General features: G+C 38.1%; 1 protein-coding gene across 6 annotated transcripts in view; it reads right to left on the reverse strand.

Annotated features, from left to right (window-relative positions):
- The window catches only part of Wnk1 (WNK lysine deficient protein kinase 1), a 131,744-nt gene that overhangs the window by 9,874 nt on the left and 105,714 nt on the right, over window positions 1-16,156 (reverse strand). For all 6 annotated transcript variants that reach the window (XM_028761044.1, XM_028761045.1, XM_028761040.1 and 3 more), the window contains 11 exons: window positions 15,909-16,025; window positions 15,400-15,573; window positions 15,143-15,200; window positions 14,913-15,035; window positions 12,977-14,421; window positions 11,517-11,600; window positions 9,645-9,728; window positions 8,381-8,441; window positions 5,396-5,460; window positions 2,796-3,457; window positions 1,711-1,913 (listed from right to left, as the gene is read on the reverse strand). In XM_028761044.1, coding sequence (XP_028616877.1) covers window positions 1,711-1,913; window positions 2,796-3,457; window positions 5,396-5,460; window positions 8,381-8,441; window positions 9,645-9,728; window positions 11,517-11,600; window positions 12,977-14,421; window positions 14,913-15,035; window positions 15,143-15,200; window positions 15,400-15,573; window positions 15,909-16,025 — 3,076 coding nt within the window. The remainder of the gene's footprint in view (window positions 1-1,710; window positions 1,914-2,795; window positions 3,458-5,395; window positions 5,461-8,380; window positions 8,442-9,644; window positions 9,729-11,516; window positions 11,601-12,976; window positions 14,422-14,912; window positions 15,036-15,142; window positions 15,201-15,399; window positions 15,574-15,908; window positions 16,026-16,156) is intronic.

Raw genomic sequence — 16,156 nt, forward strand, 5'->3', positions numbered from 1 at the left:
AGCTGGATATATATATAAGATATAAAGGAGCTGGATATATATATAAGGTATAAAGGAGCTGGATATATATATAAGATATAAAGGAGCTGGAGAGATGGCTCAGTGCTTAAGAGCACTAGCAGCTCTTGCAAAGGAGCCAGCTTAGATTCCAAGAACCCACACAGCAGCTTACAGCTGTCTGTAATTTCAGTTCCAGGGGATCCAACACCCTCTTCTGAACTCCTAAGACAATTTATACATGTGGTGAACAGACAAAAACACGCAAGCAAAACACTCATAAATGTAAAACAATGCTTAAGAAAAAAGATACAAAGAAAGTGTTGAATGATGATGTAGGTAACCACTGACTAGTCAGTACTTAAAACTCTTTTTGGATAAAAGAAAAAGAATCAAAAATAACGGTCAGAAGTTATGAGTTACGTCAACTGACCATAATTTCTTGGTTTCCAAATTACTAAATAGAAATGCACTAAAAATTATGTCAAATCCAGAATCTGAGTCTGAATTAGCCACTCTCCTATAAAGACACATCTCTATTAATATAAACTTGGATAAATTGGTCAAGTACACAAGAAAAGGTCTGAATAACTAAAGTTTCTAGCTAGTAGAGAGCAGGTAAAAATTTGCAAATGCCTGCTTTCCATACTTCAACTGGACTGAGAAAACAAATGCGAAATCAACCAACTTTTAGCCCTCTTTTAACTTTGAAATCAATTAGCTGTCACATACTATACAATTTTAACAAGGACAAGACTTTCTATCCTATTAAAACAGGCATATTCTATTATGAAAAGTTATGATTTCATATCTTTGATTAGAGTCACCATCAAGATCTTTATCCTAAGACAGATACATGAGATACAAAACTTCATTTAGGGTATTGCCATGTAGGCACACCCAAGTCTCTGACAGCTACATTAAGTTTATGCAATTATGGTCAATTCACAGACATTTTAAAAAGAAAGAGGGGCAGGAGAGATGGCTCAGAGGTTAAGAGCACTGATTGCTCTTCCAGAGGTCCTGAGTTCAATTCTCAGCAACCATATGGTGACTTACAACCATCTATAATAGGATCTGATGCCCTCTTCTGGTGTGTCTGAAAAAATCTACAGTGTACTCATATAAATAAATACATCTTTAAAAAAAAAAAGAAAAAAGAAAGAAAGAAAAAGAATCATGAGGTGAGAGAAATGGCCCAGTGGTTAGGAACATTGCCTGCTCTTCCAGAGGACCTGGGTTCAACTCCCAGCACCCACAGGGCCACTCACAACCATTTTTAACTCCAGTTCCAGGAGATCTGATAACCTACATAGACATATATGCAGGCAAAACACGAATGCACATGGAATAAAAATACATAAATTAAAAAAAAAAAGGAATCTTTAGTTTACTACACAGAGAATGCGTAAGGGTCTGATCAAATATTGCATCATATGGATTGACAGAACTAAATGTTTATCCCGAAGAATAATCATAAACAAAGATTGTAAGTAAGATAGTAACACTAATTACATTAAAAAAAAAAAAGCCGACTTCTATAGTGTCAACCGAGGTTCCAAATATACCAGAGATAGAAAAGTCAAAGAAGAAAGAATATTAGAAAGCCAAACACCTTACAATGTAATAGAAGTTAACCCATGTTTAGTAGTTACACACATGGTGGAATACAGAAATATGAGATGACTGACTTGAGAGCCCAAGGCTTTATACCTGAAAGCTGTGGGCTTTTATTGCCCAATGAGCTGCTGCGACTAGACTTGCTGCCTTTGCTTTTAGTAGGTCTCCTTCTTCTCCCTGACAGAGGAGCAGCTGGGGGAATAATAACAGCAGGGGGAACCTTGCCCAGTTTAGTATACAAAGATTCAATCTCATGCTTCTGGCGACTCTGCAGGTCCTGAATCTCTTTAAGATGTCTACAAAAGATAACCAAACATAGATAATTATATAACCATCACTGCTGAAGTAAGAGTTAAAACATATTCTTAAATCTGCATTCAAGTGTTCAGCATGCTACAGAAAAAAGGGGTAGGTAAAAATGCTACTGTGATCCAAGTGATAATTAGCAAAACTGATTACAATTACATATTGTAGTGCTATTATTAGATTCATGTTATAGACTAGCAAACAACCAAGAGTTGTTAGTTATAGCCGGGCAGTAGTGGCGCATGCCTTTAATGCCAGCACTTGGAAGGCAGAGGCGTGTGGATTTCTGAGTTCAAGGCCAGCCTGGTCTACAGAGTGAGTTCCAGGACAGCCAGGGCTATACAGAGAAACCCTGTCTTGACAGACAGACACAGACACAGACACAGACACAGACACACACACACAGAGTTGTTAGTTATTAACAGAGCTAGAGAGATGGTTCAGCAGTTAAGAGCACATTCTATTCTTGTAGAGGACCTGGGTTCAGTTGGCAGCACCCACATCACAGCCAACAACCATCTGTAGCTCTACATCAGAGAATAATATTGTCTTTTGTCCTCCACGGGCACCAGGCATGCACATGATGCATATACATATATGCAGGCAAAACACTTATACATATAAACAACTTTCTTTAAAGGTGCCATAATCAATAATAATTTAATAATATAGAAGTGTTGAAGAGATTCCAAAAGGAGAAATGCCATGGGTGCTGATGAGTAGAGGACAACCCCATGAATGATGTATCTGGTAATTTTAGCTTTTGTGTATCACTTTCTGTTCAAAAGGGATGTGAAATTGGCATCTGTCTTAAAAAGCTATTAATACCAGGTGAGATATTAACACTATTTTACATGAAAAAAATTACTTACTTTTCTCGTAGTCGTCGCAGTTCTAACCTTAAGTCTTCATCTTCAATGTCGGACTCATTGTCACTACTCATGTAAGAGGAGTTGAATGAATTACTAAGGCTTTGACTTAGATTCTGGATGGGAAGGCTCTTTGAACACAGGTGAGGGGGAGAGTGTGGACTACCTGAGCCATCCTCTGTACCCCTACTTAGAAAGCCAGCCTCCAGGTCTGAAGATGGCCCATTCAGATGGGAAGGTTCTGTCAGCTCAGGCTTCTCCTTCTTTGGTATCACAGCAGGAATAACAGTTTGTTCTGAATCTCTGAAAGGAGGAGAGGTCACTGGCCCCTCTTTTTTGAGCTCTGTGACCTTGTCTTCAGTTCTTGAAACAGAGAAACGACCCACTTTGCTGGCTGTAGTTGTCACCTGAAAACGTCCAACCTTGGTAGGCTGCCCTGCTTCTGACTTTGCTTCTGGGGTAGGTGTTTTGTGGGTGCTGTCTGGCACATCTAAGGAGATGCCAGAAATAGTAATTCCATTAGGCTCTGGCTTTACCAGGGTACTCTCTGGACTACTACTTGAAAGAACTGATGATTCTGATGTGCTAGATTCAAAATGAACCGACTTTGTATCTTCTGACCTATTTTTACGCTCTTTCTGGGCATCATCCACTGTAACTGAAACCTGGTGGAAAAAAAAAAAAGAATGAAGTTAAAAAATTAAAAAATGATGTCCCTGGCTGGGGTGGTGGTGCACACCTTTAATCCTAGCATTCCAGAGGTAGAGGCAGGCAGATCTCCTTAAAGTTTAAGTCCAATGTGGCCTATATAGAAAGTTCCAAGCCAGCCAAGGCTATTCATAATGAAACTTTTCTCAAAAACAAAATGAACAAACAACAAAAACAAAAACCCCAAAGCCAAAGAAACGAAAGTGAGAGAGAGAGAGAGGAAGAAGAAGAAGAAGAAGAAGAAGGAGGGAGGGAGGGAGGGAGGGAGGGAGGAAGGGAGGGAAGGAGGGAGGGAGGGAGGGAGAGAAGGCCGAAGCCGATCTTCCATTTTTAGCATGGACAAGTAGAAAAATCTGCTGGTGATGTAGCCCAGTTACCCAAATGCTTGCTTAGTATGAATGAGGCCCTTGGGAGAAATCTTCAGGACTAAGTAAACCAGGGATGGCGGTGCATGCCTGTAATCCCAGCACACTTTGGAGGTGGTATCAGGATGATCAGAAAGAAATTCAAAACCATCCTCATATATATAGTCTAAGCTGGAAAGCTTAGCTTAAAGAGGGGAAGGAGGCCAGGAGGGGCAGGGGATGAAGGAGAAAGGAGGATCAATTTATTTTCCAGTGAACTTGTGGAATTTCTTCTCTCAGTCTCTTTGATCATTGTGAAGTAAAGTGGACACCTATTACAGAGAACATTACATCAGTACTGAGATGTATAGTCTCAGTGGTTGCTGACTATATGATTCATTTTTACCTCTCATGTGACATTACACAAATTCATGTCTCAGTCAAATTACAAATAATAGGATATAGGATCTTGAATGTTTCTTATGAATAGATTATAGCCAACAAATTTCACATGCTAGAATCAATAGTAAGATCATCCATGCCATGGCTTGTTCATCACATAAACCCAGTCTATTCTAAACTCTTAGAACTTCTGTGAATAATTAAAAAAAAAATCACCTATCATGTCCAACTCCAAGGACTATCCCCAAAAATAATTAAAGTGGTTGTTAAAATGGTTTTATATGTAGTCAGGGCCAAATTTTCTCACTGGCTGGGAACAGTTGGGAAGTAGGATGTTGTATCACTTGAGGCTGACTTCACTTGAGGGCTGAATCCTAAGAAAATTATCCTAAATATGGAAGGTACTTTTAGATGTTTGCTATTACTTTCCTTAGTGTGTTGGAAAACTACAATAACAAGGAACAAAAGAATGTCTATGTAAACCAAATGGCTACTGGAAAAAGGGATCTAGAAAAGATCGTATAGAGAAGCTGTAGCCAGCTATTAAGGGGTAGGTCAAAGAAAATACAAACTTGCATTTTCTTTAATTAGTAGTAATGGTTTGTGAGAGGTAAACAAAAGAGCTATAAAATGGTATATAAAATACATCACTAGATTCATAATTATGTCCCAAATATATATATATATATACACACACACACACATATACATACATATATGTATATATTGTGTATATATACACATATTGTATATATATACATATTGTATATATGTATATATATACGCAATATATATATACATATATGTATATGTATGTATGTATGTATATATATATATATATATTTTTTTTTTTTTTCTCTTTTTGGTGGAGATTGAATTGAGGGTCTTGAATATGCTACTTAAGTATCCTAGTACTGAGTATAGTATATCCTAGTCTTCTTTTTACTTTTTATTTTAAGAAAAGATCTTACTAAGTTAAAAGTCTTGAACTTACTCTGTAATCCCAGGGATGCTCTGGACTGATGGCCCTCCTGCTCAAGTTCTCAACCAAGTATCTAGAATCATGGCCCATGCCACCAAGTTTGGCTGGTCATTTTTTATTGTATACCCTGTCCCCCCCAAAAGAGGCAAAGAAAATGATCATCTTACCTGAAATCGCCCCATCTTAACAACACCAGCTCCTGAACTAGTTGCTGTGACATGACCTTCTGTGCCTTGAGAGACAGAAACAAGAAACAGGAAGACAAAAGCAAATTAACATCTCTTTTTAGGTTTTTGTTTACTTGTTTGTTTTTTGTTTTTTTTTCAATTTCACCAGTAATGTGACATTAAAGATTCCTTTCCTACCCTTAGACAACAAACTTATCTTTCTGTGTCAGTTTCCCAAGTATGTACAAAATTACAAGTGTGCAATCATTTACACAACATTGTTTTTAAATGTTTCATTATTGCTATGGTTTTTTTGTGACCTGCGTATGTGAGCATGCTTGCATGTACAACAACACGTGGCAGAGGACAACTTTCAGGACTTAGTTCTCTACACAGGGCAGATCCTGGTACCAGAAAGAAGGCTGCCAGGCGTGTGTGGCATTAAACCTTGAGCCGAATCACTAGGCAACACCAGTTTTTTGTCTTTAAACACACACACACATGTACACACAAAGAAAATTACATTTATTTATTTTGTATGTGTACATGTGTGCACACTTGTGTTCTCCAGAATGTGTGTGGAGGTCAGGATGTCAACTTGTGGCAGTTGGTTCCCTTTTCTGAGCTTGTGAGTCTTAAACTCAAGTTGACAGGCTTAGCTTCTGCCTATGCAACCATCACCTTGTCTGAGAAATAGTCTTTTTTAGATCTACACACTACAACTTTGATAGATACTAACCCAATTGCCAGAGGCTTTTTCCATGAGGCTGAGAAATCCAACAGCTTATAACTTTGTTTTATATTTTTGTTATTATGTATTTTCATAGTGCATGCCTTTAATCCCAGCACTTGGGAGACAGAAGCAGGTAGATTTCAGCTCAAGGCCAGCGTGGTCCATAGACCAAGTTACAGGGATGTACAGAGAAACCCTGTCTCAATAACCCCCTTAAAAAAAAAAAACTTTCCTTTTTTTCTTTTTTTTTTTTTTAAATTTTAGTCTAAAAGACTACTACTGCCTACTCTGGGTTGTGCACCAAACTTATTAGTAACCTGTTTCACTGTATTAGTATAATCTGCGACTAGTGGGACAAATTTTGGTTTTGACCATTTTTAGAAATACATTTATTTTGCACACATCCACACTCATCCACTTACTATTAATAGTTGCTGGAAGTCTAGGTATAACAGAAGACTTAACAGAGACTGTGTGACTTTAAAAGCCATAATCTCAGCATCTGGCCTTTACAAAAAAGTTTGAGTCGGGCATGGTAGCACACATCAACAATTCTAATACTCAGAATGTAAAGCATGAGAATCAGGAGTTCAAGGTAATCTTTAGCTACACAGTAAGTTGCAGGGTACATGGGACCCTTTCTAAAAAACAAAAACAAAAAAACAAAACAAAAAACAAACAAAAAGCCCCAAATGGTCCTAGCCTCTGCTCTAGATATTTGGGGGTGGGAGGGGAGGGGGAGAAGATAAATATTATGCTTAATTAGTTCAGGAGGCTTTATTATTTTTAGTGTGCCTTAACTATATAAAAAAATAGGCTTACGGTACTTTTTTTTTTTTTTTTTGTGGTTTTTCGAGACAGGGTTTCTCTGTGTAGTCCTGGCTGTCCTGGAACTCACTCTGTAGACCAGGCTAGCCTCGAACTCAGAAATCCGCCTGCCTCTGCCTCCCAAGTGCTGGGATTAAAGGTGTGTGCCACCACCACCCGGCTCTTATGGTACTTTCATACATATAATTTTATCATTTTTACAATATTTTATGATGTTTCATCTGTGATTTATTTAGAATTTTACCTTGGTCTAAACTACTGTTCATCTTGGCATTATACAGATGACTACATAGTTGACCAAACCATTTATCAAAATTTCCTATTTTGCCATGTGTGATACTGCACACCTTTAATCCCTAGCAGTGGAGGCAGAGGCAGGAGGATCTCTGTGAGTTGAGGCCAGCTTTGTCTACATAGTGAGTTCCAGGATAGTCAGGGCTATGTAGAGACCCTGTCTCCAACAAACAAACTTTACTGGTTTAAAAAGCCATCTTTTCAGATTTTACACACTTCCCTTCACTGTTTTGTTTCTTAGACAAGGTCTGACACTGTATCCAATACTGGCTTGCAACTCATGGCAATCCTCCTGCCTTAGTTCTGAGTTCTGGGATTAGACCTAGTACTTGTATTTCTTTTATTTGGCACACCCTGTCATTCTCACACCCCTAAGTGATGTAGTCTGAACCCAGGGATTTGTGCCTGTAGATTTTATTCCCAGCCCAGAAGTAAATATCAGTTTTTATTGTATATATTCAATGCTATCTAAAATACATCGGAAATCTATACTTGGTTCATTTCTAGACTTTTCTATACTGTTGTATTCATTTCTACTGTTTCTAATGAGAGCCAATTCAGAAGGTAATTGCTTTGAAAATAAAAATTATAATGTCTAAACTGATAAATACCTTAAATTTTTACCAATAAACAAATGTTATGTCTAGGCTTTTCCAGATAAACTATACTTCTATATAGTCAGTGCTACAAATCTTAATAGTTACCTGTAAATTGACTACTCTTAGCTATACACTTGAGACAGTGTATAGCTAGCTACGTAGCTAAGCTTGCTTTAGCTCTGTTTCTCAGTCTGCTCTTCCACTCAAAATTATCTTGCCTCTGCTGGGGCACATCACCACACCTGGGCTTGTAAATTACTTTTTATAATAACAAAGAATCTCATTTTATAAAACCACACAATGCTCATTACATGTACCTCTTCACCCCAATATAATCATTCAAGATTCATTAGTCTACCAATATTTCCTACTTTAGAAATTAGTTTGCAATGTTCTTCGGTCATGAAACCATATAAATATTCTTATATGTAAGTCAAAAGTGCAACAATGTGTCTTTTAAGTAGTAAACTGTATTATCATTTACAGGTAGAACTGGGTTCAATAAAACAAAAGGAAAAGGAGGCATCTCACCATCCTTTTGAAGCTGAGTTCCTGCTTCTGTAACTGCTGTTGAAGACACCGTAGACAAAGGCTGCAAAACACATACACACAGATACCACAGAATCTTCAGTTTTAATCATTCTGACAAGTTTTGTTTTGTAACCTTTCCTCTCATCTATGTAAAATGGGAGAAAGATAGTATATATGAAGAAATACTGTTTCCCCCCCCCTCTCCTTTTTTCTTTTACAACCTAAAGGTTTGATATAGAAAGGCAGCTTTTAGGAAAAAACACTGAACCTTAACTCTCTACTGTTCTCTTAGTTTTTTTAAAAAAGATTTCATTTGTTGTATGCATATGAGTACACTGTAGCTGTCTTCAGACACACCAGAAGGCATCCCATTACAGATGGTTGTCAGCCACCATGTGGCTGGGAATTAAACTCAGGACCTTTGGAAGAGCAGTCAGTGCTCTTAACCCCCGAGGAATCTCTTTGGCCCCGTTCTCTTAGTTTTCACACACACAAAAAAATTAAAATTATTTTTATTTATGTATATGTGTACAGGTGCCAGGAGGGAACAGAAAACTGCATTAGATTCCCTGAAGGTTGAATTACAAGTAGCTGTGAGCTACTAGAGTAGGGGTGCCGGGAACTGAACTCTGGTCTTCTCCAAGAGCAGCAAATGTACTTGATTGCTAAGCCATCTTTCCAGTGCCTCTCACAAGATATTTAAACAGTATAGTTTAGATATTTATTGGGGAAAAAAAATTTTTTTTGAAGCAGAGTTTCTCTGTGTAGCCCTGGCTATCTTGGAATTTGCTCTGGAGACCAGGCTGGCCTTGAATTCAGGAATCCACCTGCCTCTAGCTTGTGAGTGCTAGGATTTAAAGGCTTGTGTGCCATCACTGCCTGGCTGTAAATTAGATTTTTTTGTTCTTGTCAAGACAGTTTCTCTGTGTACCCTTGGTCCTGAAACTTGCTCTGTAGACCAGGCTGGCCTTGAACTCACAGAGATAGGCGTGGACCACCACTGGCTGGACGGTAGTTTTAATAAAAATATTTTCACAGGGGTTTAACCTCTTCCAAAGCACAAAATTGATAACCTTGAGCTACAATATAATTTGCTGAGATGTAAATAAATAAAACACAACAAAAGCATCTGTGTGATTTTGTTGACAAGGACTCTGAATAGGAATTAAGGAAATAATCATCTAGATTATAGTTTGTGCTAGAAAACAATTTGAAGAGGGTTTTTTCTCCTTCTGTTTTTTAAATCACAGCTTTAAAAACTTACACCAACTGCAGATGTCACTGTAATAGTCTCTGGACTAAGTGTTCTTCTCAACTGAGCATCAAGATCTTCTAGTGGTTGCTGGGACTAAGCAAAAAGAAAACAGTTACTTACAGTACTGTAAGTTGTTTAGCACCTTCAGAGTCACTATATATAACTAATTTATATAGAATACATCATTTGATGCTATAGATCACAACAACATTTGTTGAATACTGAATATGAAATCAGTGTAATGTAGTAATATCATCTATCACGTTGTCAGTCAATCCTTAGGAAATTCAAGTACATTTATGCTTTTGTAGTTTCAGAATCATTTTATCTTCTATGTTTAATGTTAGTGATTTTACTGTTTTCTATATGAAAATACATCCTGGAAAGTCTATCAGAATCTACTGGTAGATTATACATCCACTTTCTTTTTCTTTTTTTCTTTTCTCTTGAGACAGGGTTTCTCTGTGTAGTCCTGGCTGTCCTGGAACTCACTCTGTAGACCAGGCTGGCCTCGAACTCAGAAATCCGCCTGCCTCTGCCTCCCAAGTGCTGGGATTAAAGGCGTGTGCCACCACTGCCTGGCTTTGCTTCAGCTCTTAAGATGTGTACTTTCTTTTGTTCATTAACAGCATCAAGGAGGTTCTATGTACCACTAGTGTACATCTCAAGTACCTTATTACACTCTAATCCTGCTTCTAACCTTGTTTTTCTTTTCTGTAAGCTGGTTTTTATCCAGTAACTTCTCATTACACTTTTACCTTCCCTCAAAAACCTAGAGGCTGACTTGTGTCTTGCTATGCTTCCCAAGTTAGTTTCAAATTTCTGGGTTCAAGTGATACTCCCACAACATGGTGCCAGGCCTCTGGAAACATATTTCCAAGAACCAGGCTAAAAGAATACATTCCTAATTATAAGAGTTATCATTACACATCCTTTTCTCCTCAACTTTTTATGGTTTGGCTAGTAGAGTGTATTTTTCTGTTAGAGTTAAGACTCCTTATCTTATCATGTTCTACTGAAAATCAGGATCAAATAAGTAAGGATAAATGCATACTGGGCTTTTCATGTTCAATTTGTCATGCTTTTCCAAACATAATTTAAAAATGAATTACAAATATCATTTCAAATTTATTTGCTGTTTCATGTCAGAAGCTGTTTAATATTTACAATGGATTCAGAACTGCTTTCTTGAAGAGAATGCAATTAAATGTATTGGTAATAGTAGTAGGAAAAGTAAATAGTAACTTAAATGTTATAAGTATGACCATGCTGTATTTCAACTATTTCACTAATGAAAAAAAAAATGGTAAAACACATAAGGAAAAGCTTGTAAGCCCCCAAGGAAAGCTGTACCAGTTACTCATGAGGTTTCCACCTTTCTCCCTCTGGGAATGGTCTTGCTATATAGGCTACAACCTACTTTTTTTTTTTTTTTTAAAACTTTCATAGTCATCTTATTTGTGTGTGCCTGTGGTGCTGTGGTGGGCAGCACTTACATACATTGTGTGTGTGGAAGCTTGAGGTTATTATCAAGTATTTTCTTTGATTGCTTTCCACCTTATATATTGAGGTAGGGTGTCTCATTGGAATCCAGAGCTCATCATTTAACTACTATAGCTAGACACAGTTTATTATTTACTTATTTGTTTGAGGCAGGGTCTCACTATATAGCTCTGGATGGCCTGAAACTAACAGACCTACTTGAACATTAAAGGTATGTGCCACCATAGCAGGCCTGTCAAATATAGTTTAAAAGAATGCTATTACTAATTCATAGCCAAAATGAGCTGGAAGCCAAAATAAATAACGCAATGGTGAATTTACACAAACTTGGTGAAGAAAAGCAGGGGAATAGAAAATAATTTGTTAAGTTAGTGGTACCTGAATTAGAGAAGGTCCAGGAAAAGGTGGCAGCTGCTCACAGGGTACAGTACCAGCTGAAAGTTCAGGACCCACTGGTGGCACCTATAATAATGAAGGAAAATTCAAATGCATGAGCTACCATTGGTAAAAAATATTTACTAAGAAGAAAATTAATTTGAAAGCTGAAGAATGACACTAGAATGTGTCTACTTATGGCATACTTCTATCATTTACGTTACACTCTTTAGTCTGTCTTAAAGGACAACATATCCAAAGATACTATTATGACAGTTACAATGAGACAACTATGAAACAAACAATAAAATACAATGAAAGAGGGCATCAGATCCCATTACAGATGGCTATGAGCCAACATGTGGTTGTTGAGAATTGAACTCAGGACCTCTAGAAGGTTAACCGCTGAGCCATCTCTCCAGCCCAAGTTCAACTTTTTATTAACTCCAAATTTTATGGAATCTACAATAAGGAATATTCATTTTCAACTAAAGATGATAAATTATTCCCTTGTAGGTAGATAAATTTAGTTCCCTTTTGGGATATAGAATTCTTTAATATCTATGAATCCAGTAGAAAAACCTTTCCTTCTTTTCAATAGAGACTTATATTGTTAAACTACTTATATCTATCTATGTATGTCTTTGTGGGGGTATGAGCATTCTGAATGCAGATGCCTGCAGAACCAGAAGAGGTCAGATTCCTATAGGTGTGGTTATTAGTCTCCTACACATGGGTTCTGGGAAACAAATACGGGTTCTCTGAAAGAGAAGTATGTGCTCTTAAATGCTGAGCCCTTGTTTTCTTTTCTTTTTTCTTTTCTCTTCTTCCTTCCTTCCTTTTCTCTTTCCTTCCTCCCTTCCTTTCTTTTCTTTCTTTTCTCTCTTCTTTTCCTTTCTTTCTTTCCTTTTTCTTTCTTTCTTTCTCTCTCTCTTTCTTTCTTCTTTCTTTTTCTCTCTTTCTCTCTTTCTCTCTCTCTCTTTCCTTCCTTCCTTCCTTCCTTCCTTCCTTCCTTCCTTCCTTCCTTCCTTTCTTTCTTTCTTGAGACAAAGCCTCATTCTATAGTCAAGGCTGGCCTTGAACTCATTGTAGTGCCCAGGCTCTCCTGGAACTTGCAACTCTACCTTCTGTCTTCAAGTGCTGGAGTAATAGACATGAAGCATAGGACCCAGGGGAAAACCTGTATTTTGTTTGACTATTATTTATTTTACCTGATAATTCTACACTCTAAGAAAATTACTCAACATAACCTAAAAATCTAGCCACATTTCAAACAAAGAGAACATTCTTGTGTTAACTGTACTTATATCCTAAAACTGTTGTCACTTTAAGACTGAATGATGAGTTTATATACCAAGAACCTTCATGACTTGGAAGACTCAAATGAAAACATGTAATTACTGAGGGATGGGGAGGAAAGGAAAGTAGTCATATTTATTTAGTCATTTTATGATGAATCTTACCACAGTCTTAGTTAAAGATGCCTTTGGGGGAGTTGTTCCAGGTTTTGCTCCTGTTGCAGTGCTGACAGGGGCTGAAGCATGTGTGCCTGGGGTAGAAACCTGCCCAGGTGTGCCCACTGGCATAACTGGCGTGCCAGCTGCTCCTAATGGTAAATTGGTTGGTGGCAAGCAAGTACTTGTAGTGGAAGTCATGAGTTTACTTGGTGCTACAGCAGTGGTAGGGATGCCCGGTGTGGCAGTCGTCTCTACTACTAAAGGTGTCTCTAGGGAGACAGAAGCATGCTGAGTTCCAGATGAGCTGTGTTCACTAAAGAGAGATCTCAGCTTTTCCTCCAGAGTCTTTATATCATCGATCCCAGGAGCTTTGGATTGGTTATCAGCGTCCATTTCAGGACAGTGTGTGTGAGGCTGGTTGGGAAGCAAAGCTGGTTGAGGCTGACTATGAACGAGTGTTTGCTGTACAGCAGGCACATTAGCAACAGGTTGTACCAAGGGTGGAATATTAGGTACTTGGGGTAATAAAGGTGTAGAAGTAGGTACTGCTGGTTGGGGGAGGACAGGTGTAGAAGCTATAGCTGATGGGATGACCAAAGCATGAACCATACCAGGCTGAGAAACAGAACTAGACACTGCTGTTCCAGAGGAGGAAGAAGAGGACGGTGCACAAAAGGACAAACCCAATCCTGCTGTACTACTGTGAGATGCCTTGTCTAGTGAGTGTGCACTAACCACCACTGTTTCAGCTAGAGTAGGAGCAGAGGTGCTGCTACTGAGTGGAAGGGATGGCTGTGAAGCCGTGCCTGGGAATGGAGTGGTAGTAGAGACTGATGTCATTATGGCTACCCCAGCAGTATTACCTGCTACCTGTTGCAGTGATACAGTTGGAGGCTTAGAATTTGGGGCCACCACACTACCCACTGTAGTAGCTGTAGTTGTGGAAAATGTTCCAGAAGGAAAACTGCCTGTACTAGAAGCAATGCTCCCAGATATGGAAGCCTGAACTGGCTGGGATGTTGTAGACACAGTGACAACTGCAGGTACTGCAGAACTTGAAACTGCACTGGAAGGTGTTGGTGACTCAGACACAGACAATGTGGTAAGACCACCTGAAGCTACCACACCTGTGCTGGTGGTAACTCCTGCAACGACTTTTTCAGTGGGCAGTGCAGCCTCAGACTGCATCACTGATGTGGAAATGTCATTAAGGGGGCTGCTTGTTATAGGGACTGGTACTGATGGTGTGGATGCTGCTACAGTTTGGACACCAGCAATGCTAGCCAAAAAGGGAGAAAATGTTGGTCCTGTGTGATTAAAATTTGGAGGTGCTGTATTGGGTCCTTCAGTAATCTGACCATGTTTCAGTTCAGAAAAGGCCTGCTGGAGACTGAGTGATGAAGCAGAGTGAGATAAGTTCATTCCAGGGCCCTGAGATGTAGAGGCCACAACTAGAAAGGAAAACAAAAATAAAAACAGTAAAGTAGTAGTATGACCTAGTAAGGCAGCTTATGAGTACATAATCTTAAAAACCATCAAACATAAGACTAACCTGAAAACAAAAAACTTATCTCTAAATATAGAAACACACTACTGTTAGCACACCTGGTCCTTTATGGTCTGCTGTCTTTCTTCCTTTTTTTTTTTTCTTTCTTTTTTCTTTTTGAAGACAAGAGTGTAACATAGCCACCCAGGCTGACCTCAAACTCCTGATCACCCCCCTTCTCTGTCTCCTGAACAATGAAATCATATGCATGTGTCATGTCCAACTCTAAATTTTATTTCAACACTCTCTATTATAATTTATTTCCCTCTTCTGTGTTACTTTATTATTACTTTTAATTTTCTACTTTTTATTTGATCATGAATTATAGCTTGATCAAGCTCCTACCATATCACGGATGCTGTAAGATTTATTAAAGCATGGCTGAATCATTCTTACCTGGATCTGATATTTCACTGGTGAAAACTTTTGATTCTCGTAACCTACTTTCTGGTACAGGACTCACTATAAACCGTCTTCCAGCAGAATGAACAACTTGTGTTAAAGAACTGGTAGGAACACCTGAACAAAACAAATCATTGAAATTCATATATATTTTATATATGAATAAAGCCTGGAGATTTCATTATTGGCACATACAACTCCTTGTCAAATAAAGAAAAGCTTACCTATTTGTTGTGGCATGGAAGATACAGCAATTGGTTGCTTGAACTCTCCTTCTAATTTCTACAATAAGCAAAAGTAAAACTCTTCTCAAATGCAACCTCCATGATTATGTAAAGCAAATTGTCACATTTGATGAGAACATAAACTTTCATTCTCAGTCACAAGGGTAATATTTTATCAGTGGATATTCTGCTTGGCAGATTAAGCACTAGACAACTATCTTAGATAAACAGAACTAACTATAGTATGGTGAACTTACCTGAGAACCTGCAAAGCCATAGTCATCTTTTCCTTGCAGACTCTCCAATCCCTGGTCACCCTCAGGCTCCACACTGACATCCTCACTTAACATTTCATCAGCTTTCTCAATAATTTCCCGCACCTGAGCCACAAAAGACTCTCTCTCTATTGCTAGAATGAAGTCATTGTTCACCTATAAGAAACAGGGTATCAATCTTATTAGTACATTTTTAAGCGTTACTATTCAATTCATTCAATTACTATTTCATCTTTATGACTTCAATCTATACATCAGCTGTACTATGTACTTGGTATTTAAAATACTTTCCTGAGTACATACACAGCTACATCTTAGACAAAAGCTGCCTCTAAATCATAGAATCAGGGGTTGGACATGCTAGTTTTAAAACAGGAATTATAATCTATTGTCAAAATGAAAGTGAATGACAAAATACTGCATGGTTACCGAGGACATGTACTTAAAACTAAATACTATGGGAAAATGTGGAATTCCAAATGGAGACATACCATAATTGTTGCTATCTCTTCAGGGTTGTCACCATCTAGGTCAAATTTAAATGTAACCATTTTCCGATTATGAGTCTCCAACTGACATTCTACTACTCGGTCTCCTTTATTTGAAACCTAAAAGAGAAAGGTAATTCATATTCTGATTTATTACTGAATTTGAAATGTCATCTTAAAATTGAGAGAGAGAGAGAGAGAATGTGTGTGTGTGTGTGTGTGTGTGTGTGTGTGTGTGTGTGTGTGTGTGT

This window comes from Grammomys surdaster, unplaced genomic scaffold (assembly GCF_004785775.1).
Source record: "Grammomys surdaster isolate TR1022 unplaced genomic scaffold, NIH_TR_1.0 126660, whole genome shotgun sequence".
In the NCBI taxonomy this organism is placed as follows: domain Eukaryota; kingdom Metazoa; phylum Chordata; class Mammalia; order Rodentia; family Muridae; genus Grammomys; species Grammomys surdaster.